This window comes from Mesocricetus auratus, unplaced genomic scaffold, assembly GCF_017639785.1.
Source record: "Mesocricetus auratus isolate SY011 unplaced genomic scaffold, BCM_Maur_2.0 Super-Scaffold_100019, whole genome shotgun sequence".
Taxonomy (NCBI): domain Eukaryota; kingdom Metazoa; phylum Chordata; class Mammalia; order Rodentia; family Cricetidae; genus Mesocricetus; species Mesocricetus auratus.
In genome coordinates this window covers 31,719,896-31,746,581 of record NW_024429200.1, presented here as the reverse complement: position 1 = coordinate 31,746,581, position 26,686 = coordinate 31,719,896, and the positions used below count along the sequence as shown (strand labels likewise).

The window sequence follows — 26,686 nt, the reverse complement described above, 5'->3', positions numbered from 1 at the left end:
CTATATGCCTATTATAAGCACCACTAGAGTGAATTACTCAATGAGGCTAAGATTATAAAACCTTGATTCTCAGACTCTGTTATTGATTAGTAGTGCCTTTAGGTAAGTCAGTAATTCTTTATGCTGAATTTTTCTGGCCCTAATATATTAATAGTACACTTCAGGGCATCACTTCAAGCCAGTGGTCCCAACGGTGTACAACACTTTCTGTCTATTGTAAGAAAACTTGATGTTTTTGTCTTAAGTTCTGAACCCCTTCCCATATAAAAATATATTCAAATTCACTGTTACAGTCATGTAACAGATATACCCAGATACATGCAATACTTCATAGAATGTCAGATATTCTATACACGTACAACAGTAGCAAAAGGACACAATGCTTATCATTTTGTAAGCAGTAGAATATCCTTCCTTCTTTTTAAAAGTGCTTTATAAAAAGGGCATATTTAACAGTATGCTTTATAGGAACAAAATAAAGTATCTTATACTTGAATCATAGTGGCTCTTAAATGTCAAAATTTTGTTGTTCTTATTAAAATGTATTCCAATAGTTTGAAGATGCAAGTATTGAAATTGTATAAATCTTCCAAAATTTATAGGAAGGTTCTACAACACCCAGCATGAAAGCAAAATACCATTTATCCATTTATGTTTCAATAATTTTTCTCTTTGCAGTGTGAATTACTATTTTCCAAGAGTTTCTTAATATACATATTTTCTCTGTAATAATCACTAAGAATATAAATTTTGTTGTTGTTTTGGAGTTTTGGTTTAATTGTTTTGTTTTGGCCTTTTTTTGTTTGTTTGTTTGTTTTCTTTTTGTGAGAAAGGAGGCTGGCCTTGAACTTCCAGTGATTATCCAGTTTCTGAGTGCTGTGGCTTCAGAGTTGTGCCACTACACCTGCTTACAAAGTTGCTTAGGTAGCAAGTTACGATGTAAGATAGGTTGATCAGAATTATGTAGTTCAGAAGTGACAGAATCTCATTTACTCTTTAGTTCAGGTATTTTTTTTATTTTACGTTAACTTTAGTCTGTCTAAAACACGTAGTTGAGATTGAGAGCTTCTGATTTTTCCATTGTTACAGCATCATTTCTTAGACTCTTTATAGTGCAGCTTCGTCATCTACCATAGCATCATCACCTGTAGAGGGTCGGTCAGGGTCTGGGATTTTAGTCCTGTGTGCTTCTTTTGGAATTTGGTTCATATTGTTTTGAACCTCTTAGCTTTAAGATGTTTTAAACCATTAAGTGTGTATTGTTTTCCTCTTTTTTTTCTCAAAGTGTTATGCCAATTGTCATGTCCTTTTCTTTGCATATAACTTATTAACTTAATGAAAATGGTATCTTTGCCCAAGAAAATTTTAATTTTATAATTTCCCTCAGATTGTTATATCTTGTGTTTGTTTCAGATTGATTTTATTTTATTGTGTGTGTGACTGTTTTGCCTGTGTATGCCTGCTGCTGCAGGTCAGAAGAGGTGTTGGATCCCCAAACTGAAGTTACTGGCCATAGTAAACCACCATGTGTGTAGGTGCTGGGAACTGAACCTGGTCTTCTGCAAGAGCAGCAAGTGCTCTTAACATTGAGTCATCTCTCCATCTCCTCTTAAATAGTCCCCTACACATTTAGTATATTTGGAACTATCTTACTTGGGCTTTTTGCTTAACTGGGATATATGATAATGTAGACAGTTTTTTTTTTTTTTTTCAGGACTGAAGGTAAAGCTGCAGACAAGGCATTGTTCTACCACTGTATCCTCAGCCCTTTGGGACCCTTTCAAAGTAGCTTTGAATCCATCTGTTGTAACATTGTTTATAGCTGGTGATTTATTTTTCACCACTTGAAATTCTTGCCACCTTCCACCTATAAGGGGCCACTTTGTTTTCTTTCCAATAATTATATTTCTTTTTTACTTAACAGTATTTTATTGATGATGGTTGAGAGCAATATTTTAGCTATATACTAAAAATGTCAGACAAATAAAGCCTTATTCTTTGTATAGCTTCTCCTTTAATTTGAAGAAATCAAGAATTTTAAATGGACAAGCACTAAATAATGTTAAGAAAATACAGATTTAGTTGAAAGTGCTTTGGCAGTTCCAGATTGGGTTTTAAATTCTTGGGAATGGAGAGAAGTGTTGGCATCTTACACCATCTGATGGGTTCTCCCTCAAGCTTTGATGCTTCAGGGTTTTAACTGGTGTGGAATGTGTACTACTGTGCCCTTATTAACAGTGTCACCTCTGTTATTTTCTAGGGTCCTGGTTGCTGTTCTGATATTGCAGTTTCTTTTCACTATGTTGATTCCACAACTATGTATGAATTAGAATACCTCGTTTATCATCTTCGTCCATATGGTTATTTATATAGATATCAACCTGCCTTACCGGAGGATATACTAAAAGAAATTAATCAAGCAAACAAAAACGAAGATACAAAAGTAAAATTAGGCAACCCTTGAAAGCAGAACGGGAGTGGACTGAGGTTGAATGGTCTACATTGCACTGAAGGACTCCTGCCTTTCTGACAGAACCCTGAAACCCCAGGGAGGAACTCATCTGCAGTGAACATTCCATATAGAAATTTTTCCAGTGGATGACTATAATCTGAAGCATTTAAAGAGCTGTGAAGTCTGTTAAGATGTGTTTTGATACAGTAATATATAACTATATATATATATGAAGAATTTGTGTTTTTAAAATGGTGAAAGATAGAAGAGCTAGAAAGACTCTGTCCCCTGTTCCTGACTGTGTGTTGTCACTAAAGCTGGAGTGGTTCAGTTTGTAATCACCTATTGCACTGCACCGTTAGAACACAATGCTGAATAGATCTGCCTTAAAACTAGAAAGAAATACTGTTGCTCAATATACACTCTGCTCATGTGTATATGATACAAAGCAGCCTCCCAATTGCTGAATGAAAACTTTTCTGTGATTATATTACTTATAATTGGCCGTGTTTCCTCAAGAAGTAGAATAAGAATGACACCCTGAAGTTCACTAATAAACCACATTTTTCGATTACTATGGGCCTTGACTACATTGTATGCTTAGTTCTATATATAATCAACCTTGTACCAAGTCCCCATTGCCTCCTTTCTAAATGCTTAACTCTTGAAGACCATTCTTACCATTAATGCTTATTTACTCAAAACATTGTCAGCATTCTATAAAATATGCGTTTAAAAATATTCTGTCTCCAAATTCACCCATTGTTAATTGTGGGTAACCTAATTAAATTTAATGCTATTTGGACAAGATTTTCTTGAATCGGTACCACTCTCGGGAATTATTAATGACATTGCAAATCAGTTATTTCAGAGTCTTTCCAACTACATAATTATTGTTCCTCTTATTTTCATCCTGTGGAGATGGAATTTGTTGTGCCTTTCATAACTTGCTTAAAGCACTTTTAAAATTAATTTTTATGTCTGATGTGCCTATTAACACTGGCAAAAATTTTTAAATGTGGCTTTTGGCCAGAATTAATTAAAAACACTAGCAAGTAAAGAATACTTAAGAGAAGCTAAAATATCAAATACTTTATTTATAGATAACAATATTTCATGCTGAATTCTTATTTGGAGATAATTGTCTTGCCAGTGTAAATCTAAGAACAGAGTCCCATTCAAAACTGCCATCAGAATAATCTGTATCATTCCAACTCCCGTGACCGCTGAGTTTCTAAGAGTATAGAAAAACTTCTGAGTGGAGAGCGGAATATTTTACAGATTTTCCATAAAATTATTTTTAATTGTGAATGATTTACTTTTCTTATTATGCTAATTTTGCATGATTATTACACCATTGACTACAGTTTAGCTAAATAATAAATACAAATAATTTATATGTATTGTGCCAAAACCATAACCTCTATAGATGATATATTTGAAGGGGTGTTTATTTCATTGGCTGGTTAGGATCACTCTGTCCTATTTTGGTTTGGGTTCTCACAGTAGTGTCATCTACTGATAACCTAGGCTTTGTAGTCTACTCTTTGAACAGCTCTTTACCATGATTGGGACATGAATTCATCTGTGTTCCATATATGTTACTCTTCTTTACTAACAGAGTAAATGACTCCTCCAAAAATTTTAATGTTGACAAGAAACAAATGCTACAATGAATCCTGGGCTACAGAGTCAAGCAGCCTGGCTTTTAAGTTCCTCCTCCATCACTATGTAACCTTGAACAATTAATCTTTCTGTGCCTCAATTTCCCCATCTAAAAATTAGGGATAATGATACTACCTACCTCACATGATATTAATGAGGATTATATAAATGACTGGACATAAGGTTATGAGAACACTGTATGGCCCAGAATAGGACATGGTCTTAAGCAGGTTTTATCCTGTTACCTTGGAGTGCAAATAATTGATTCAGATAAATAAAATAATCAAGTCATATCTGAAGGAAATACTTTGCACATTTCTTAAGATAAGTAATATATAGTATTCATCTAGTGCCTGCTTTATGTCAGGTACTGATTGTATTCAGTACAATTGTGTTAATCTTCATAAATTGGGTGTTATTTCCATATTGTAGATAGGGAAACTGAGGCTCAAAGAATCCGAATAATGTTTCCACTGTCACAGTGCTAATAAGTAAGAAGGCTTGGATTTATAATCCAAACCTGTGTGTTGTTTGTATTATGTCAGCTCTAGGGTTAGTCATGTATGTATGTATGTAATAACGAAATATGTATACGCACAGAGAGACATGTATGAGTACTACATAACATCTGGTACTTTTCACCAGTAAATAGTCCAAGTGGTCAAACAGCTAAATTGGTATGGTGATTCTTAAATTGTGATCCTCACCCCCTTACCTGGTGTTGACTTTTGGCATGCGGCCCTGAGGTATTCATAACCAGATACCTTCTAGTGAGAGTTACTAAATTAGCACTGCTGGCAGCTTGGTGGAGCTTGTAGCCCGTCTTCACCACACCCAGATCACCTGAGTCAGAACTCCAAGATAGAGGCTGGCAGTTTGGTTTAAAGAGGCCCTGAAAGTTGGTCTTACTAATGCTATGTTGAGAACCACTGTCTGTTTACCTACGTGAATTTGGTGCAAATAGTCTTTGGAATACACTCAGGAATTCTGCCCAGGAGAAAGGCATTTTTCAAAGACTAAAACTTGTTTAAAATCAGTGTAGTCCAGGATCATAATATATTAAAAGTAAATGCTGTGGGGTTTAAAGGGTTGGTGCATTATTGGTTTGGGCAAAATTCTTTACTTCTCTATAGTGACTGTTATTAGGACCCTCAAAATCTATAATTCTCCAAGTTTAGTCATTATACACTGAGCAGAAAGGGTTCAGTAAGTGTTAATATGTATATATGGATTCATTAAAACATATAAATTAATATCATGAAAAATGTCCACTAGTTGCTAAAATTTACCAATAGAAATAGAAAAGTGCTACTTCGTAATATGCCATAATTTATACCATCAGCTTACATTTTGTCATTCTCAAACATCATTTGCTTATCCTATGATCTAATGAAGCAAAATTTTTCTCCCAAGTGAATGGTAAAGCACATTAAACAAGATTTTATGGCAATAATGATTTATTTGCCATCCTTTAAATTAACATCTGCCATGTGAATAGTTGATTGTAGTGTGGTTTCAAGGCATAAGATTTAATAAAGTCTTATGTTCTCTATTAATAATATGCTTATATGTTTTTCTAGTGGGAAATTCATAAATACAAAGCAGATTTTTGTCCCAGAGTTTGACTATTTGAACATAATCTAAATTTCAGAGATCAATTTGTTATTATAAAGGATGACATACCAAATCACTGACCAGTTCATACTATGTTTTGAATGTGGTAATTGGGTTCGAGCATTAAGTTTGCTAACTGGTTGTTTTCGTAGTTATTTTTTACCTTCTTAGCCTGTCAAACTGTATTGCTAGACGAAGGCCCTGTTGTACTTGAAAGCCGCCCACACTTGGTTTATCAGCTCCTACTCTAGCTGTGTCCTTGCTTTTTCAGTGCCGTGAGGTCATTATTCTGTCTTGGCATGTCCTTTATGCTTCACCTCTGCTTTCTAGTTCCTCATAGTGCTGTCTCCTTGGGGTGGATTTGGGTGATCAGAGTGTCTATCATTTGTAATGGTTTTATGCCTACTACATTTGGATTTCCATGAGACTAAAGTACAATACTAGTAATTGCTGGCTTTCAGACTACTTACCCTAACTGAACATGTACAACCTAAAACAATTCTACATTGATAATTAAAGGAAGTAAAGTTATTTACTCTCTTAAAAGAAAAAAAATGACTTATTTTCTCTTGTATTAGGCCTGAGAGAAACATACATGGGAAATCTGGTAGACAAGCTGTGGTATATTTTACACTAATGTAACCTCTATTGACTAAAGATGACTTCCAGTTATGTATCAGAGCTGTATTGAAATCTTAACACCGATTAAAATGAGAACTTTGTACAGATCCTCTTCTGAGAAGCAACTTAAAAGCAGCGTTGGAGTTGAGTGGACTTGGATTCACTCCTCATCTCCTGAGTTTCCAGTTACAGTGGAACTGTGTGACTTTGCAGGGCGCTATAATGAATGATCTACATGAAGTGTATTAGAGGGGAACTAACCTCACTGCTAAGCAGTGTGTTGTATTATACAGTGAATGTTTGTGTTTGGGAATTCAAAAATTATTTAAAGTAATAGTGTCAATGAAGGGTTTAAAAATGTCTGGTGACTTGCTTATTTTAAGTGATCACCATTAAGACAGAAAAATGTATTTTTAAATGTTTTTTAAAGTGCCTTTTGAAAATTTTTAAACAATGGATTCAAACAACTGCATTAAAATAAATGACCATGTTCAAAATTGCTTCATCTGCTTATTTTTAACCGGTATAAGGGGGTAGATACCTTTTATGGATAGTTTTGGGGATTTTTCTATCAAAGCTTTTCCATTTGTATAAGCTTTCATAATTGTTCTAGATTATACATTATGTATGGCAACAAAGTGTCCATATGTGGCTTAGAATAACAAATTTTTAAAATTTACTCACTAGTCCTGGAAAGAAGGACAGTGGGGAGATAGGAGGGGGAAACATAATGAGAGATCACAAGGAAGGAGAGGAGAAAGATTGCTTTCCCGTTATTTTTATCCTTCATCTAACCTGAGGAATCCATTTATTCAATAACTACACCAGGCATCAGCTTGAAATACAGTGGCAAGTAGAACACAAAGGCTCCCTGTTCTCCAGTTGTCATTCTCAAGCCAGGAAATAGGCCAATAGAAGGAAGTGATATAGGAGAACAAGGAACAATAACAAAGCAATTTTCTCAATGGTGTCTGAAAGAACTCTGAGAAAGTAACTCCAGCATGAATGAGTTTCTGGAGTTGTCTATACCTTTGAAACTCTTTGTTCTTGTCATAAACATAGGCTGCTGTCTTTGCTTGAGGATGCTTTGGACACATGTGTGAGCTCACTGAGATGTGAGGATGACCGAGAATACTTGTGTTTGTGGTCTGGATTCATCTGCTGCTCAGGTCTACTAATATTAAATTGGTCTGTGATACTTCAGATACAAATCAAAACTGACTTTATATCCTTGCTAGGCAAACATCGCAAATGTTCATGGGGTTCTTGAGTCCAACCAGTGTAACTCATTTATAACCCACTATCCATATGCTCATCATTGCCGTACATATCTGCTGCGTATGTGTGGCAGCAGCTTATAAAGGCAGAGATATCACCTAATAGTGCTTTAGTAACAGTGTGGTGACTTGGTTATATTGACTTACTCAGATACTAAAATGTTTCCATTAATAAATTAGTGATGCTATTTTAAGTCATTTTAAGTATTTATATAAATACATGCAGTTAAATTTCCCAGAAGTAGAACCTTATAGTACTAGAAATAATACAAAACTACTGAATGTGTCTGGTCTCTAAAAGGAAGAGCCTTACCTTAAATATATACTATATACAATATATAGTTAATATATCAGACAGTATAGATGATGCAGTAGAAATTCTTTTTCAGACCAAATGGACATTTAACAACTGAAGTTCAGTTCAGCGACTTCCATGTTCTCTAAATAACTCTACTAGTAACATGAAAGTATGTTGCCAGCAGTTTGATTTGTTTTTAATAATGAGTGAATTTTGTGCAGCTGCTTAGAACTTTGGTCTTTAAACTATTTCTCTTGCATTCTGTTACTGGTAGGGTTTGGGGGTTTTATTATTTTGTTTTTTGCTTCTTTCTATGACTGAAAATTTGCATTTGTTTGGTACAACTGAACACACCTTCCATTGTAACAAAAATCTCCTGCACTTTTAAATGAAATTGAGCCCTAGATCTTTAGTTGTCTGAGTTTTCTAATGAATCCCCAGTTAAAGAGTCACAGTACTTTGTCATTCTTAATACCAGCAATTTGAACAAAACGCCCTGGTTTGGATTTTTGTAAGCCTCACCTTACTGTTGTTACAGATACACTTTTCATTGCCCTCCCCGCTCCTTGTAACAAAATCACACTCTGGATTGGATTTCACTTTCCACCGATGTTGTCATTGTTACAATGTGGGAATGTGATGATAAAATCCGGAAGTAGGGAGAGCATGATTCAACATTTCAATATTTCCATCTGTTCTATACAAAGTCGTCTTGTTTTTGTGTTTAGTAAGATGTGTGTGAGACAATATTGTCTCAGTTACTTTTCTATTGCTGTGACAAAAGACTACCAAGGCAGCTTGTGGTTTCCGAGGGTTCGAGTCCGTGTTTGTTCAAAGGCAATGGTAGTAGGGACAGCTGAGCCCTCACATCTTAATCCCAAAGTAGGAAGTAGAGAGAACCCTGGGGAGGGTATACACCTTTTGAAACTTCAAAGCCCACCCCCAGGGACACGTCTCTTTCAACAAGAACACACCTCCTGGTCCTTCCCAGTTCCACTAACTGGGGACCAAATATTGAGACATGAGCCAATGGGGGCCATTCTTAGAGTCCTTGATGGCATACATGTGTGTATGTATATGCATGCATGTGTGTATGTATATATGAATATTATATATTTATATATCATCTATGTTTTTAAATAGTCACTCTGTAGCCTAGGTAGGGTTTAAGTTTGTGCTCCTCTGCCTCTGTCTCCCAAGCAGCTAGAATTACAAGCTTGTGGCACCGGGCCCAGCTCCAATGCCACCTCTTGAATCACAGTGTGCTTTAAGATGTTATGCTCATCCACAGCCTGATCCTACCATGTCATTCCATATTGTTTACTGATGCTTATTACCCAAATATTAACTCTGCACACAAATTCAGCTCCTAATCAAACATTTTAAGCCATATTTGAGTGTCTGCTTTAAGTTAATCACCTCAACTGTGTACTAGGCAAGTGATTTCTTTTGTTTTTGGTTTCAAGGAACCCACTTTCTATGAGGAATAAAATGAAAGAAAAAAACCTTAAAGGTAGTTACACACATTAGGATTATACATCCAGACAGTGAGTATGTTAGCTACTTTACACTATACTACTGGTTGATAATCTTTAATCATAATCCTGGTAGTGGATGCAAGCTCTTTGTAGGTGAAGTAATTTATCCAGGTCTGTATGGATGACAAGTGGCAGAATCAACATTTCTAGTCAATGAAATAGATTATTAATCACTATTATAGTTTAATAAAGAATAGGAAAAGAACTCTTGACCAACTGAGTGTTTTGTGTCATTTTCTTTCCTGGAAGTGCTATTCAATGACTGTGTCCACCTTTATTGTCTGGAATTTACTTAATGAACCTGATCTCTTCTATGAAGTCATTCTAGATCAACATAGTCAGAAGTAATTTCTCCCTTCTCGGCCATATTCTAGTGCTGCTCTTTAAATAGTTCAGTGGTGTTTGGGAGTATTTTTGTCCATTTTTATTTCATTATCCTTTATGTGTGTGCACATTAATGCTTACATACGCTTTGATATAATATTGGTACATTAGTATGTGGAAAGTCAAAATACATGATCAAAACCACTTTACTAATAAAATATTGAATTTCATTCTTGCCAAAACTAGAGTCACTCTCTAGCAAAGTGTATGTCCCAGTGAGCTAAAGTTCTCAGAGAGGATCTGCTGGTCCTGATGTGCTGACAGGGGCAGCCAATGCCTGTACTAGTGCTCAGTACAGAGATGTGCTCTACACATTAGAGAATTGGTACCTACTTAACCATATTCCAGCCCCTTTAAAAATAAAGGAAATCCACTCAGTTCTGTGAAGTTAGTTATGTCATCAGTTTTATCCCTCACAGATGGTCTTACAGAACAGTTTGTAACTCCTCCTGGGGTGATCTCTTTAACCAAGATTTCACATCCTGATACACCTAAGCTAAGGTCCTTTCTAGACGACCACAGAATGAAGAAGAGAAAGTTTGTACAAGTATCGCAAACAACTGAGTGGACACCCACAAGCTTAAGTAACCTAAGAGTGAGCAGGAAGGTGATTAGTCAGAATCTTAGGGTTCTTCATCCATTAATAGTGGAACATCTTGAGAATTCATTGAGAGACCAGGGTTTCCAATGGCAGGTGTTTTCTCTATCAGATGCTGCAGTTGGGAATGATACTTATTGAAAATTCTCAGGGACCAGAACTGGGTATTTTGTTTACTAACCAGAAAGCACTGAAGAAGGGGGAACTGGAGGAACCAGATGCTACACAGAAAAGACTTGAGCAGCATCCCCAGGCACCCCATAGCCAGCCCATAGCCAGTGGTAAGTGTGGAGCCTCACCCAGCCTTTTATACCATAACTTCGTACTGCCAAGACAGCTTAAGCTTATGAAGCACCCTGAAGCTGGGTGCCTGAAAAGGGGAATTATACTTCTCTGCAGAAACCCATCAGCCCATCCAAGCTGTCAAGGCCAAGAAGTGGTGTTTGTCTAAGAAATACTTTCTTTAAAATATCTAGAATGCTTCCCTCTCTTTTATGTTAGTTTTCTCAAAACACAGAAAAGTAGAAATCAAGAAATTGGCCACCACTCAAAAGTAAACCGTGTTACCCGTTGCATATTCCCCAGTAACTTTTTATTCAGGGGGGGTCAGTAAATCAGTAAATTTAGTAAGTTATGAGGTCAACTACTTTTTAAAAATTAAACATTAAGGTTCAAGGATTGAAATTCATGCAACATAATTCTAAATTCTACCACGCATATGTAACGATAGACCAACTACCTAAATGTATACTTAGCACTACCTTAATATTATGTCATGCCGAGCCCACTGTGCAGCCTGTATCCGAGAATGTGGCGAGGGTGTCGGGATTGATGACACAGAGGCCAGTCAGTTGCGTTAAGAAAACTTTATGCTCCCCGAGAAGGCTCAAGAGAACTTCCCAAGAAATGCTTCCCTCCAGAAAAGCTTCTGCCACACACATACACACACACACACATTTCCTCCTCCTGGCTGGTGGTTATATCCCTGACACCAGAATGGGTAGCAGCAGCAGGGGCAGGAAGAGGCAGCTAGCCATTGGAAAGATCAAAGTCAGGGTGTTTCAGTGAGTGAGCCCTTATCGGGAACTTACAGCTCCGGGAAACATTTCTTAGGGCACTGGATTGTTTTCAATAAACATGTTTTCAGTAAACATTGTCTCACAGCTGCCTGCTCCCAGGCTGATGGGGAAGTGCGTCTCTGGCCAAGGTCTGTTGTTCCCACAATGGCATATATGTAAAATAGAGTTCTTAAAATCTACAGATTGACCTAGAGTGAGGATGGCCTGGGATCTAAGCAGCAACAAAATAGTCACTTCTGTGGAAGGAAGGGGAGGAGGAGAAATAGCAGATTGCCTTTAGGGTCCTCTGTAACAACATCCAGTGCTAAAGCAGAACCTACCACATCCTCATGGTGCCTGGGGAAAGCCAGTCTAGATCCCAAACACCAAGTGAGAAAAGTCAGGGAACATGGCTATGAAAGCTGGTTGGTGACATCCATTAAAGCAAGAAGAGTAGACAAAGACAGAAGGATGTGTGTGCTGGTTATCCCATTATTTCAATACAAAATTAAGATAGCAGAACGTGGTTGTAAACCTTGGTTTAAAAAAAAAAGACAAGTGAGGAAATGGAAGATGGGAAGCTTAATTCCTTTGAGCTTTCAAAAGTTAGAAATTTTGTGAAATGTGTTCATCAAGAAAGAGGAACAGAATATGCCAAATATGGTCATAAAATTACCAAAATCACTGGAAATAGAAGCCTGTTAACTCTTAAGATGTAAATGTGAAGATAACCCAGCCATGGGACAAAAGATAGAGAACTAAGACTCATGTAAATATGCCCGTGTACCCTCCCACATACATAGAATTGGAAGGAGATTCATTGTCATATTATGTTTTGAAAGGTTTTCACAGTCTTTGTTTGTGTCTTTGATAGTAGAGATTGTCTAAGGGAGGAAAGGGCCCCTGTCCCTCAGTCACGGGTGCTGTTGCTGCCTGTGGTGAAGAATAGCCACGGACACCCTTAAACAGTGTTTTGGGTACTCCCATGAAGAGGCAGGATCTCAAAGCTGTCATGAGGAATGTTTCCATAGAGAATATAATGGTGACTGCTTGGTTGATGTCAGTGGGTAGGGGAGAGAAGTATCACCATGAAGTCAGCACTAGTCAAGCCATTCAATGACCAGGAGCCATCTCTTAGCATTCCTCCTTCCACCCACTTTGAGGACAAAAATACTTGGTAGCTACTCTTTATTCTCTAAGCCTTGAAGTTATGAATCAGTTCCATACCCGAAATAACATCTATTCTGGCTTAGGTCTTCTTTTGTCTTTCACCGAGAGAGAAGACGATGAGTAAGCTCTTCTCCATATTAAAAACAAACAAAACCCTGCCATTATCTAGAGATTAAAGGTGTACAAACAACTTCTTCTGAAAATCCAGAAAGAGGCCCAGAGACACTAAGCTTATCGAGATGGCAATGGATGCCACATGTGGAATAGCTTATTATTATTATATTTAGTCTGTATTTTCCTGCCATTTGCAAACATATTGCAGGTACCATAATAGTTTGCAAGCTCTGTTATGGGTATTTAAATTGTTTTTCTCTGTAATAATCAAAGTGTGTAGTCCAGGTATTAGTAACAAAATGGAAGCTGAAGGAGGCTGGGCATTAATTCCTGTGGTGTGTTCACTAGACACCTTATTGGTAATTAGCCTGGGATCTTGAAATGAGCTAATTCTGATGTCCTTCAAGAGACAGGAGAAGGGCAGTTGTCACACAGAGAGAAACAGAGAAGACCATGTGGACAGAGAGTCAAGATTGAAGATAAGATCCCACAAACCAAGGAGTGCTAGGAGTCACTAGATGCCAGAGGAGACGGGAATTCTCTCTAGAGCTTTTGGAGACAATGTGGCCATGCTGGCCCATGAATTACAGGTCTTCAAATTCCAGAACTATGAGCAAATAGCTTTCTGTTGTTTTAAGTCTCTAGAGTTTGGTGTAATTTTTTTACAGCAGCCCAAAATAAACAGTGCTTGTTACAAACGGGCTGGAAAGCAGCCCTGGAGGGTTCAGTTTGAGGCATCTGACTCCCAAGCCCCTGGGAATTTTAAAGAACATGCTGTGCAGTGGCTGCCTGCCCTTCCTGGCTGATTCTGTTCAACCCGGAAGCCTCACTTGCTGACTCTTAGACACGTGTCCTTTCAGAACCAGTTTTTATTCAGAAGTTCTGTTTAACCGCCACTCAGCACACTGTACTGTGTCCACTGTGGGCTTCCCAGCATTCAGCACACTGCATTGTGTCCACTGGGGGCTTCTCTTGCCAGCACTCCGGGGGAAAATTAAGTGACTGGTTTTTAAATTATAGAGGAGGGTTGTTGTGCCCTATGTGAACAGGGGTCAGGTGTCCTATTTCCAATTTTGTATGATAAATAATGTATTTACACGCACACACACACACACGCACGCACACATACACAGACACACACATACATATATATATATGTATATATATATATATAGAGAGAGAGAGAGAGAGAGAGAGAGAGAGAGCATTGAGATAAATGGTGATAGACCCTGTCACTCTAAGAGAAGTTTTGAGGCTAGTATATAGTCCCTACTTTATTCTCTCCCATACTTATGGAATTGTCTAGCAGAAACACCTTTCTTATAGATGCAGTGACTTCCCATACCACACCACCAGGCAAAAAGCCTTGCATTGATGTTAAGAGGATGTAGGCCAGAAAAGGGAAAGAAGATGAGAACCTGTATCTGAGGCCACCACACACTCTAGACACAGGACTTGGAGGAATCCAGCTGGTACTGACCTGGGACTAACTCCCATAGCACCAGAAGGTGCTGTTCAAGCTGCCAAAGATAAAAAACAAAACAAAAACAAACAAAAAACAAAACCAACAGTCCTACCCAGCTTTGGTCCACAACAATGACCAGCCACTCAAGATATCCCTAGGAGTGCTTCTTTCTCGAGAGTAACCAACATCTGTCTAATGGGACTGAGACACTCATTAGAAGGGAACTCATGCCTGGTACCATAAACCTAAGTAATTAGCCATGACTGGAGGACTCATGGACCCTAGAGGAGAAACTACTACCATTTTTCTAAATCAATATAACTTCTAATAGTATTATAAACACACCTACAGGTTAGGTGTAGCCCACACCCCTCATCAAAGAAGCTCCTTTTTGTAGCAGATAAAGGCTGCTACATAGATCCATAGATGGTCAGAATGCAAAGAGTACTGGGCATAAGCTACCCAACCCCAATTAGTACATCTACTTAGTTACCCATCCCAATTAGTACATCTACAAACCTACCCATCCCCAATTGGTACATCTACAAGGCTATCCATCCCCAGTTAGTACATTATCTACAAAGCTACCCATCCCCAGTGGATACATCATCTACAAGGCTACCCATCCCCAGTTAGTACATCATCTACAAAGCTACCCATCCCCAGTTAGTACATCATCTACAAAGCTACCCATCCCCAGTTAGTAAATCATCTACAAGGCTACCCATCCCCAGTTAGTACACCATCTACAAAGCTACCCATCCCCAGTTAGTACATCATCTACAAAGCTACCCATCCCCAGTTAGTACATCATCTGCAAAGCTACCCATCCCCAGTTAGTAGTACCTCTACAATAAATCCCCTGCACCTAAGACTCTGGGAAGATGGTGCAATGGGGCTGGGGTGGGCAGAGATGATAAGAAGCCTGCTACAAGAAGTTGCACCCATGAATCTCAACAATATGGCTGCCTAAATAAGACCTGAGCACTGATACCAGTCAAGGTACCAACAGGGATGGGAGAAGGCTCACAAGGTCCCACCCCCAGATGAAGAACTATGGGCAGTCAGTGGATGCTGAGAGAGGGAGAATCAGTCTTGTCTAGGGATGAACCCCTGATAGGCCAGTCCTAAACACATGTACATGGGAGCAACACAAAATAGACTCAGTAGGTTGTATACATATGCAACAATAATCACTAAACAAAAAAGGGGGGGGGAGTCCTAGGGCAGTGGACGAGGAAGGGGAATGGGTGGAAATCATGTAAACTCTGTATTTATTCATGAAATTGTAAAAAAAAAACCTCATTTTTTCCTCAATTACTCATAGATATTTGATTTTGTGTGTTTCTATTTTTCCCCTTTCCTCTAAATTTCTTTACTTACTCGGAGTAAAACAGGAAAAGATCTTAGAAAATGGCAACTCAGTTCTCTCAAAGGACTTTACTACTCAGTTTTTCAAAATTTATTTTAGAACTCTAGTACTGTATATGACATATATCTTTTAAGTATATATGAGAATTACATTCTTCTATTTTCCTGCCTATTCCATCTGTAATACCACATTGTCTTCAGACTCATAGCAACAATTGTCAGAATAATTCTGTAAGACTATACACACTACTGTGCCACAGCCTATGACATTCCTCTGAACTCTCTCCGGTGTCATCAACAGAGCAAGCCACCCTTAAAGTGTTGACCCGAAAGAGTTCCAGTGTCATCTACCGAGACGGAGGTTGCCATCTCACCTGGTTCCCAGGCTGTCCTCCCAATACCAGGCTCATCGATGACATGCCGTCTTCTACTGGTGACTCTCTCTGTCCTATAGCGTGCTTGGCTCTGGGCGGAAAAAAATCCTTATCCCCTTCTACCTCAGTGTTGTTACATTTTCCCAGCAATTCCAGAGAGTGGAAGACAGAATCCAGAAGCCCCCTTATAAGAGTCACCAAGATCCTGCACCAGGCTGGCTCCCTGCTTTCTTTGCCAGCTGTTTCTAGGGCACTGGAAGTAGCTTATCTATCTCACTACAGAAACGGTCCAGACACCACATCTTCGGATCTGGGCTAATTGACCTCTGAGAGCACTGAAGATGTCCTCTTACTCCAGCCTTAAGACAGTTACACTCTCATTCAGGCTGAAGATCTGACCTTGCCCCAAGAGGTCAACAGTAAAAACATTTGCCATTTCAGAGAACTGTGGCCTGCAGTTTGGATTTATATTCCCTATGAGAAGAATCTAATGAGCTGACACCATTAAAATGTCACAAATCCTGTGTTTCACTTAGGCAGAGGCAGTAGCCAAACACAGATGAGGCCATGCTTTCATTGCACTGAGAGTTTCAAACATCTTGGGATCAAACCTCTACTATGTCACTCACTGATACCAGTTAGCCTTGATCTCGCTTACACTCTATTTTTGTTTTGTTTTGCTTGAAATAAACTACTTCTAAAGTAGTCTGTCTTCCCTTAAAGTATCAAACTTCTAGGGGCTAGCTTTTAGGAGATAGCTCAGTCATAAAGGAATAAGGACTTAATTCTGACACTCAGAACTTATCTAAAAGCCCTGGGTGTGGTGGTGAATGTTTGTAATTTCGGGGCTGAGAAGGTAGCCAGGGGGATGCTAGGTTTGCTGACCAATCAGCTTACCTTTCATGAGTGTGCTCCAAACCAAGGAGAGACAGTTTCAAAGAGTTCAGTGTGCTTGAGGATGACACCTAAGGTAGCTCCCTGGCTTCCATATGCACAGGCTCGCATGCACATGTGCATGTGTGTGCACAAACACACATAGACACACACACAACTTAAAAAGTGGAAGGGGAAAATCAGTTGCAAAGACAAATGAAGCTACCCTTTTAACATGAGCATAGGTAGACACAAGAGCAGCAATTTCTGGGGTAAATGGTGGCTTTCTGCATGGAAATCACCGTCTTTACTAGATTAGCCCTTTAGTCCATGTGTTTTATGCTTAGACCCAATCAGCCTGCTTGGACAAGTCTGCCCACAAACCTGCCCGATGGAAAGATGGCATCCAGATGTTGAGTGACTGGCTCAGTGAGAACAATGATTCAGAATGAAGCGGAGGAACTTAACCTGAGTATGAGGTTTCAAACAGCAAAACCCAGTCTTCCTAGTGTTGGAAAATATGTAAAGACGGGACAACATGAAACACTGTTTTGTGTTCTTAAATTTCAATGTACAATCACACAGGACTTCACTCATAGCCATTTGAGTCACAGTAATGCAAATTAGTGGGTAAATATGTAAATTCTGCTCCATGGTAAGCAGCAGAAATTGTTTTACTTGGATTCTCATCAGTTCCATATTCTACAAATCCCAGGCTTTCCGAGTGTTTTCTAAATTTGTTTTCTAAGTCCTTCAGGTCACTGCTTGGAATTGTTTGAAAATCACTTGTCAGTTTACCCTTTTCTTTCTTTGCATTTAAAATTGTTGATTCTGGATTACTCAAATCCCCTGTTTCTATTGAAACGGGAGGAAGTGAAGGCAAGGAGAGAGGAGCCTACAAAAAACACTAGCAGGGACCTGGCCCAGCAGCGCTGTTGTCAGCATCCGAGAGGTTGTCATTTTTTAATGAGGTTTTTTAAAAAGTAGGAGCTTCCTTTGAAGTGCTGCAGCTTTTCCCCAGACTCTGTATTATGTGGCAGGATGCTAATCATCTTCTTTTAAAGAACTAAAGATTAACTTCTCCCGTGGTCCAGCATGCTGATGACACAGGGCATTACTGTTACTTTCTCTTTAGACTCTCAACAGGAATTTGACTCAAGATTCACCCAAACTATCCAAATACCACAGGTCAGCAAATGTTTGCTCTATCTTGCTAGCTTTAATATAGGTCTAAATCACACCCCGGAGACTGGGGTATGGAATATATACATCAAATCCCCTAATAACTTAATAGCCAGAGTAGGTCAGCACTCTATTTTTTTGTGGGGAAGAGTACAAGATCAGGGTGATGAATGACAGTCCCTTCAAGAGCTGAGCATGTGCATTGTTTTGCCAACATAAAGTTTTCATTAACGTGGGAACTTCATCCAGTGCGCCCTGATCCCACTCGCTTCCCACCCCGCCAAGGTCCACCCTCCCACCCTTGCGCCCTCCCCCCTCCCCTCAAAAAGAAAAACACATCAAGTCTCGTTTGTGTTGCCCATATACTCACTGGAACACGGTCAAGCTCCCATTGGCCAGCCCCTTAAATAGAAAACTGAGTCCTCTCTACCTCCCCACCCTCCCATCCCCCATCCTCCTCCCACCCCCCCACCCCCGCTGCCAGAAACCATCAACTGTGAAGAGCTACACTGCAGCATCTTTATAAAAATTTCAATACCTTCCTCTCTGGACTGTTCCTCTTATTTGTGTGTGTGTGAGGGGGCTGACGGGGGTGTCACATAGGCCTTCACTGTCTCATTCTTAGTCATGAGTCAGCAGTCACCAATACCACTGCAGAGAAGCCTCCTTGTCAGTAGCAGCCAGCAGCCAGCGCACAGGTCATGGGCTTCCACATGGTTTTGGTGGCAGCCCTGATCCCAACATTTTGTCTCTAGCTCCCCTTCTCCTGCTGCATGCACCTTTCAATTCCACCGTATTGTTTCCAGTTCCATGAACTCCCTTTTAAAAAGCATCTCCCAGAAGATCTGCCTTTTTTAGGCTGTTCCAGAGATTCTGCATGCTCTGCAGGCTCATCCTCCACTGCCTGTCTCCCCCTGGAAACCTCTGGGGTCTCTCAGGTTCCAGATGGATGTTAACTCTTGAAGACTACTGACATTTCAGAGCTATCTTTCGGCAATGTGACCTTAATGAAATAGGGTAGAAACTATCCCACAAAGACCTCCCCCTTCCTTAGGTCAACAGCTCTGATGAAGAACGGAGCTCTATCACTAGGAAGCCCCAGGTCAATGGCCCCATTTTCCACTTCGTTACTATACCTGCGAATAGGCCAGCAACTCTACTTACCATTCTCTTCTCTCATTTATTTTCTGATTGTTACCCTGCTTTAGTATTCTAGCCTTGAATCAAGTGAGCAAAGAGTAGCATCTTTCAATTGTACGTGATGCTCACAGTCTCGTTTCCCATACAGAACATTTGGCATGTGTGTGCATCTGAGCTGGCACCCTAAAACACTTGAAACTGGAGAAAGTGTTACTACTGGAGAAATGGGAAAGACCATCAATGGAGCCTTTTGTGGAAATGTCCTCTTACTGATACTCATTATTATTACTCCCTTGAGAATAAACAGTGTCATTCAGTAACACAAGAAGGGTTCTCAGAAAGAAGGTAACTCGACCAGAGAGATGATGGTACTGAGACACAGGCAGGAGAGACCCCTTGGGACAAGAAGGGACTTCCCAATGCTGCCCGGCTCACATCTGCAAGGGTTGCTTCTTCAGTGTCCTCATCAACCATTTGCTTAGCTTCCCTCTGCTCAGCTATAATTCCTATATTCATATAAATGATTGTTTCTCCTCCTGTGGAATTTTTCTCCTGAGGTTGAATAGAGAAGGAGAGAAGAAGGTTCCAGTCCCAGATGCTCCTTGCATAACAATGCTTCCTCCAAGTCAAGGAGACAAGTCAAATATGCCGAGTCAGCCTGAACAGTTAGAGCCAGGGTTTAAGTAAGGAGCAATTCTGAGATGAAAACCCTCATTCCCCTAGGGAAGGTCATGCAGTGACTCGTGGAGATTTCCAGGCAATGCTTGTCTACTCTTAAGCCCATCTTGAGTTATTGGTTTCATTTATCAAATTTTGGAACAGAGGAATACCATTTGAGCACCTTAAAAAATATTTTCAGAAAAAAGTATTTTCAGGTCCCTGCCAGTATTCTCCATCTTAATTTTTATTTCCTTAAAAATGTAAATGATGGCCAGGCGGTAGTGGAGCACACCTTTAATCCTAGCACTTGGGAGGCAGAGGCAGATGGATCTCTGTGAGTTCAAGGCCAGCCTAGTCTACAAAGTGAGTTCCAGGACAGGCTCCAAACTACACAGAGAAATACTGTCTTGAAAAAGAAAAAAAAAATGATGCCATTATCTAGATCCTTTGTTGCTCTGAGTATATTGTCTGTTATTTCTTTCCATACTCATTTTTATTTCCTATCTTATTGTGGGTTGAGTGCTATCTTTGGCAGGAACCTCATATTTCATAGAAACCCTTTAACTAGAAAAAATGAACCAGTAGCCTACCCTAGAGAGGCTATCGTATGTACTTCCCAATGTCCTATGGCCATGTGTGATATGCCTGACAGGCGATGATTTGCACTGACTCCTGCTCGCTAATTCTGTAGTGAAAGTATAGGGAACTCAGCAAAGAACTGTCCTCAGAGTAACAGATGAAGTGAAGCAAGGCAGAGAACACTCACTTACCTTGGTTAGTATTCAGCCCAGAAAGTCTCTCTCAATTTTAGACAATCAAAGGTGAGCTGAACTCTATGGTCTTAAGAGGGTGGGTAAGCCTACACTTAATCCCTTAGCAGTCATACTTCAGTGGACTCCAAAATTAAATTGTGAGCACAGGTGCTGAGGAAGGCTGCTGTCTTTCGTTCCTCAGCATAGCTGCGTCCTACAGGGAGCCATAGCTGCAGACTTAACTGGCCTAAATTGACTGAAAGCCGCAGAAGAGAGACACTGCAACTCCTCACTTGATAGTAAAGATGAAAAGTTGGGTCCTGTATACTCCTAGATAGGTCCCAGTCAGCAAAGCCCGTCTTGACATATGGACTAGACAGTGGACTCAGCTTGAATCTTAAGGTTGTGAAACAGAGAACCCCTTGAAACAGTTAGCTACTAGGACAACTTCACAAAAATAGACCAGCAGATCATGGCGTACTACGTGGAACACAAGCATAAACACTGGAAATGTATTCGTTTCAATTTGTATACTAAAGCTACATGCCTGATGGGACTTCTGCTTTGATGTTAACATGGGCTATAATATTCCTGTTCACTGTCCAATGCCCTGGTCTTAAGCTTAGAGCTTGGAAATGAATTTAAAACAAAAATAAAATTACTAGTTGGAATTTTATGAGCATTACATTAAATGACATCCAGGAGATAATCTTCATGAAGAATAAAACATAGTGATGCAGCATGTCCCAGGACTAACATTCATCAAGACTGCCTTTTCAGGTCACATACACCCACTGACCATATAGAGCATGTAGATGAATTTTAGAGAAATCATTCATTTGAATTATTGCTTTGAAGATGGTAGAACATTGTTAATTGCTACTAATTTGAATTTTGAAATGGTGCCATTATTTTACAGATGCCATATCCTGTATCCCTTCACATGACTGACAGCCTACTACTCCTCTCTGTACCCCAGACATGATATGTCTAGTGCATCACTGAAGAAATGGGTCTGATGTATTTATGGCCTCTGGGAAGTTTTTAACTTTCTATCCATTGTTTTTTAGATATCTCTTAGGAATGGACTTGAAGTACATGACAGGATTTTCAGATCTTCCCTTCTCAAATGTATCTTCTGTACTTTAAACTGCTGGATCATTCCCCCCCCCCTTGATTCTCAAATTCACTAAAAACCACACATATGTCTTGAAAACATGCACATCTACTGTGAAGGTGCGTGTCACACAATCTGTCTTCAAGGTTGGTGAGGCTGTCAGGATCTGTTACCAGCCATAGAGGAATGCACAGGAGGGGTGTGGTCGGTACTCTAGGGGTTAATACCTCTAGAGAGGTCAAGGGAGCAGGATTGAGGCCAGGGATGGGTTGAACTGTGGAACAAGCCAAGGTCTATGCTGACCCTCAGAGACAGGATGCAGCATGGACAGTTGTTTTTTTTGTTTTGTTTTGTTGTTCTACTTGAGGTAAGGCTGTATGTTCTTGTTCTAACATTTATCAATCATTGGAAGGTGGTGGCCAGGAAGGCACCAAGACCTTGGGCAAAATGCCTCTCTTTGGCTAAGGCTAATTCCCTTATGAGTACTCAGGAAGAGCCATCAGCTGCCAACACCTCTGGCAGCTGGCAAATAATGAACGTCTCAAGTTTGAGCAGAGACCGTAGAATCACGGGAAGAAAGTGGTTATGATGGCTGGAGATATATCCCAGGGGTAGAGTGCCTGCCTAGCAGATGTGAGGCCCTAGGTTCAATTCCCAGCCCATACATACACCACATGCTATGAATGCTCACCTGTATTAAATCTGTAGTTTTATGACTTTCTTTGTCTTCTCAGCTTTTTTAAAAAACATTTATTCATTTCTTGGGGTTTAGTGATGTACACAGCATAATGTACTTGTGGAAATCTGAGGACAACTTGTAGGACACTGTTCTCCCCTTCCATTGTGAGGGTACTGGAACCAAACTCAGGTGGCCAGCAGGTTTGGCAGAAGCACCTTTACTGTGCCATCTTGCTAACCCTGATCTGTTTTGGAAGATTATTTTGCCTAGCATTCCAAACATTCTTTGTGCTCTAATTCTAACACACACGCTATTTTCCAGCATGGTGACTAACAATCAGACTAAAGCAATGCCAACCTGTGAACTCCTGAAAAAACACTATGGACAACTTGCGCTTTGGCATCGATCCTACCGTGGAGTTTGCTTAATATAGTATATAAAATGTACTGACATTGAGCTGCAATAAAAGATATGGTAGGTAGCATGCGTCCCTGAAGGACTGTTGGATGGACGGGAGCCACTGGGAACGGACTCTCAACAGGAGAGAAGATGGGGACTTACAGCAGGCGGGATATCTAAAATCACCCCCAGAGACGTCTTAATCCTACTCTGAAGAACCTTTGATCATGACGGCTCGGCACTTCTGTGATCCTGCTAGGTTGATAAAGTACAGACAGCCTTAGGATAAAGATATCTTCCTGGCTTAGCCACATGAGCTCAGAGTAACCATATGAGCCTTTAAAATGAGCCAGAGCAGCAGCCTGCCTCTGCTGCCAAGGCAGTTACATCATCTCCTGTCCCCAGTTACCCTCCCATGCCAGCTATGACGCATGCATGCCCCTGGGAAGTGCCCGCCAGGCACAACTCACTCTTCTTGCCTCTTGCTCCTCTCTTCTTCCTCTTGTCTGTGCCCTGTCCCTCTGTCTGTCTGACTGCCTCTCTCCTGTCCCCACTCCCATGGGGCCATTTGGTCTTTCACTCTCCCTCTCCCGCCTCCTCCAATAAACCTCCTGCCCTAACTCTGTTAGCATGGAGTGTTGAGCATTGGCAGGGCCCACTGAAAGGTACCCACTTTGCCTATTTCTTTTTTAATCTTTACATTGGTGCTGTGACTCAGATAGGCTCTCCCAGTGTTTGGCTTGGCCACACTGGAATCCAACCCTCCAGCTCCACTCTGCTCTCTTCTACTTATAACAGATCTGGATGGCTATGCCTTCCATTCAATGCTGGCAGTTGGGTCTCTGGTGGGGCTACCCACCTCTGATCATTCCCCTGGATATGATCGAGAACAATCCTGGCTCTCTGGATTTTCTTGAAGTCCTGGTACCATGCGATTGTGTCTCTCTTGGGCTCTTAGCCCTCGGTCCCTGTTCTTGCATGATGACGACGTACTGAACAGCCGGTGCCTGTTTTGTTCAGGGCTCCTCTGAGTCCCAGGGATGCCTGAGGCTCTCGGGTTCTGGGTTTCTCTCTGCCTCCTTGGGAACTGTGTTATACACCTGCCTGCTCCCACTGGGATGTCCTCTGGAGAACCCCGATCACTCCTTTCAAATCAAATCTGGCCTCAGCACTGAAAAAGAATTCTCCACTTTCTTTTTCTTTGCTCCAAGACCTGCTTGTTCCTGTCCGATCTCCTTCTCTAAACTTGGTAAACGTCCTGTCTGCATGTTTGTTTCAACCTGGAAGTCAGACATGGGGAGGCCAGCTTTGTCGTGCTCAGCACACACCGGTTCTCCCCTGCAGTATCTGCTGATCTAACCCTCAGTAAGGTGTGGAACAGTCATTTGTCTGTGAACGAGCCTAATTCCAAATCTCTGCGTCTGGTTCTCCCTGCGTCATTTTCCATGTGAACACGTGTGCTTGTCTGGCTCCTGCAACCTGCGGCATCCGTGTGGACTTCTCTCCTGCCTGCTCCCCTCTCCCAGCAGCCTGGGAGACCCACACCCTAAGCTCTAACCCACTGCATTCTCCATGTGGCTTTGGCTCTTGCAGCCAGACTGCAGACCCACACTTCCTGCCTGTAGTCCTGAAGCTTGCTTTCACCTCGACTTCCATTGGAACTCAGAGAAACACGCCTGCACTGTCGTCTACTTTGGGACCCTCTCTCTCTTCCTCCACGGACTCAGATTTTATTGCAACGTTCTGGCCTCAATACACACCAATGGCCAAAGTTGGCAAGCTAGATTTCCAAATTCTCACAAATCGCTACCAAATGCTACTGTCACAGACAAAGGGTTCCCAGATACCTTATACCTAAACTTTCTCTGCTCCACTTCCAGAGTCCCTCACCTCTCAGGCTCAGCTTCCTCACTCCTAAAACTCTCTTATCTCTTTATTTCTTTGCCCTTTGCTCTCAAAAAAAATTCTTAAGATTATGCTGTAAACTCTTATCTCAGGATTTGTAAATTGCTCATTGGGTATGATTTAAAATCCATATAATTTGTAACAAAATTTGGCTTTAAACTTACAAAAAAGTCCTATAATTAAAATTCTATACATGGATATATATATACATATATATAATATATGCATATATGTAATATATGCATATATGTGTGTGTGATTCAACTCCTGTTTAAGATATGTGTGTGTACATACATGACTTGAATTTAACTCTATATATGTGTAAATGTACCTGTTTTTAACTCTGCATGTATATGTATATAACTTGGATTCAACTCTGTGTATATGTTCATGTAACTCAGATTCAACTGTTGTTTAAGAAAACATGTTTTAAATAGAAACCATGTGGCTGTGGATGGCCACATGACTGGCAACCATCTTTATTAAGGTTAAAGAATATATATCATGTGGCAGTTCTTAGTCCTAATGAGTTCTCTATTCATTGTATCTTTTTTTAGACTAAGAAAGCAACAAGTCTCAATTATTTTGGATTGGTATGGACTTTTGTATGATGATAGAAATGGAAGGTTATATTTATTATGACACACTGTATATATGATTCAACTCTGGTTTAGAATATATTCTATACCATGATAAAAATTTTAAGGTTATAAAGATCTATTCAGATTAACAAAAACTGACTTAGAGATTTACACCTAAATATTTATGTCTTTGCCAAGTGTTCAGTGCCAAGCTTCTATAGAATTTAAATAAATGGCAACATATGTTTGATAAATAAGGTATTTGATAGATAAGATATATATTCTATAATGGAATCTCTGGTCCCCTGAGAGGGTCCTTTTCCCAGGGCTAGGCATTGGGATTGCTTTTCCTTCTCTTCTCAGGAGACCTTCTAGTTCAGAACAAATGGAACAAGTTTCACCCATGGAATGACTACTGTGATTTCTTTACTTAATCCATTATCTATGATTAAAAATTTTATTTTGCTACTAGAAGATCTTCAATGAAAAATTTGTTATTTTTAAAGGCTAAATGTAACAGGGATGGAAAATGAAATGTAAAGTCCTATTCTTTTTTTAAATTTTATTTTCCAGTTTAAATTTAGATAAGAAACAAGGTTGCTTCACAAGTCAGTTCCAGGTCCCTCTCCCTTTCCCTCCCCTCCTCCCGTGCCCTTCCCCCAACCCCCCCCCCTTCTTATAAAAGGTGCTAACTTATTGTAAACTATTATGGATAATTAAATGCAAGTTAATGGCCAGTCACCTTAAACAAGGATGGGATATAAAGTCTTTAGTCTTATGAAAGCTGCTAACTTATTGTAGACTGTTAAGGAACACAAGATCATTAGTCATCTTATAAATGATCAAATTCTTTAATTGTGGTCATGCTAAGTACTAATATAATTAGTTATAGGGATAAGCCTTACTTGGTTTCCTGTATATGCTTTCAAAGTTAAGCCTAAAATAAATAACTATAAACAAGCAAAATTTGTCTAATCAGATACACCTAATAGATAGGTGGTCCTCAAATGCTTCAGAGATCTGCAGAATATAGCATCTAAAGTGTTTAGCTAAAAGAAAAGCTTTTCATGATAGAGAGATGTGGGAGCTCCTGGCAGCACCCCTACGACTTCCTGACAAGACAGGTGGGCACAGAAGAACCTCTACCTGGAGCTTGCTTTAAATGGAGCAAAGCCTGACACTGGGCAAAAAAGCTTCCAAGACCTGTCCAGACTGTGGACCAGCAGGTCAATGGGGAGTTGATTGCCCAGCTTTGCTTAGACAAGGCAGGTGCCCCCCCCAACCACACACACACACACACACACACACACACACACACACACACCACAGATACACACACACAAACATAGACACACACAGACATAGACACACACACACCACAAGACACTCACCCCCCCCA

General features: G+C 40.1%; 1 protein-coding gene and 1 non-coding gene across 4 annotated transcripts in view; both read left to right on the top strand.

Moving 5' to 3' along the window:
- C1galt1 (core 1 synthase, glycoprotein-N-acetylgalactosamine 3-beta-galactosyltransferase 1) overlaps positions 1 to 6,849 on the top strand; it is a 38,606-nt gene extending 31,757 nt beyond the window's left edge. For all 3 annotated transcript variants that reach the window (XM_040728531.1, XM_040728532.1, XM_040728533.1), the window contains exon 4: positions 2,261 to 6,849. In XM_040728531.1, the coding sequence (XP_040584465.1) occupies positions 2,261 to 2,464 (204 nt within the window). In that variant the 3' untranslated portion in view covers positions 2,465 to 6,849. The remainder of the gene's footprint in view (positions 1 to 2,260) is intronic.
- Positions 6,850 to 10,024: 3,175 nt separating this feature from the next.
- LOC121133084 lies at positions 10,025 to 10,155 on the top strand. The gene has a single exon (XR_005869826.1). It is a non-coding gene; the product is annotated as a small nucleolar RNA SNORA3/SNORA45 family (small nucleolar RNA).
- Positions 10,156 to 26,686: the final 16,531 nt, after the last annotated feature.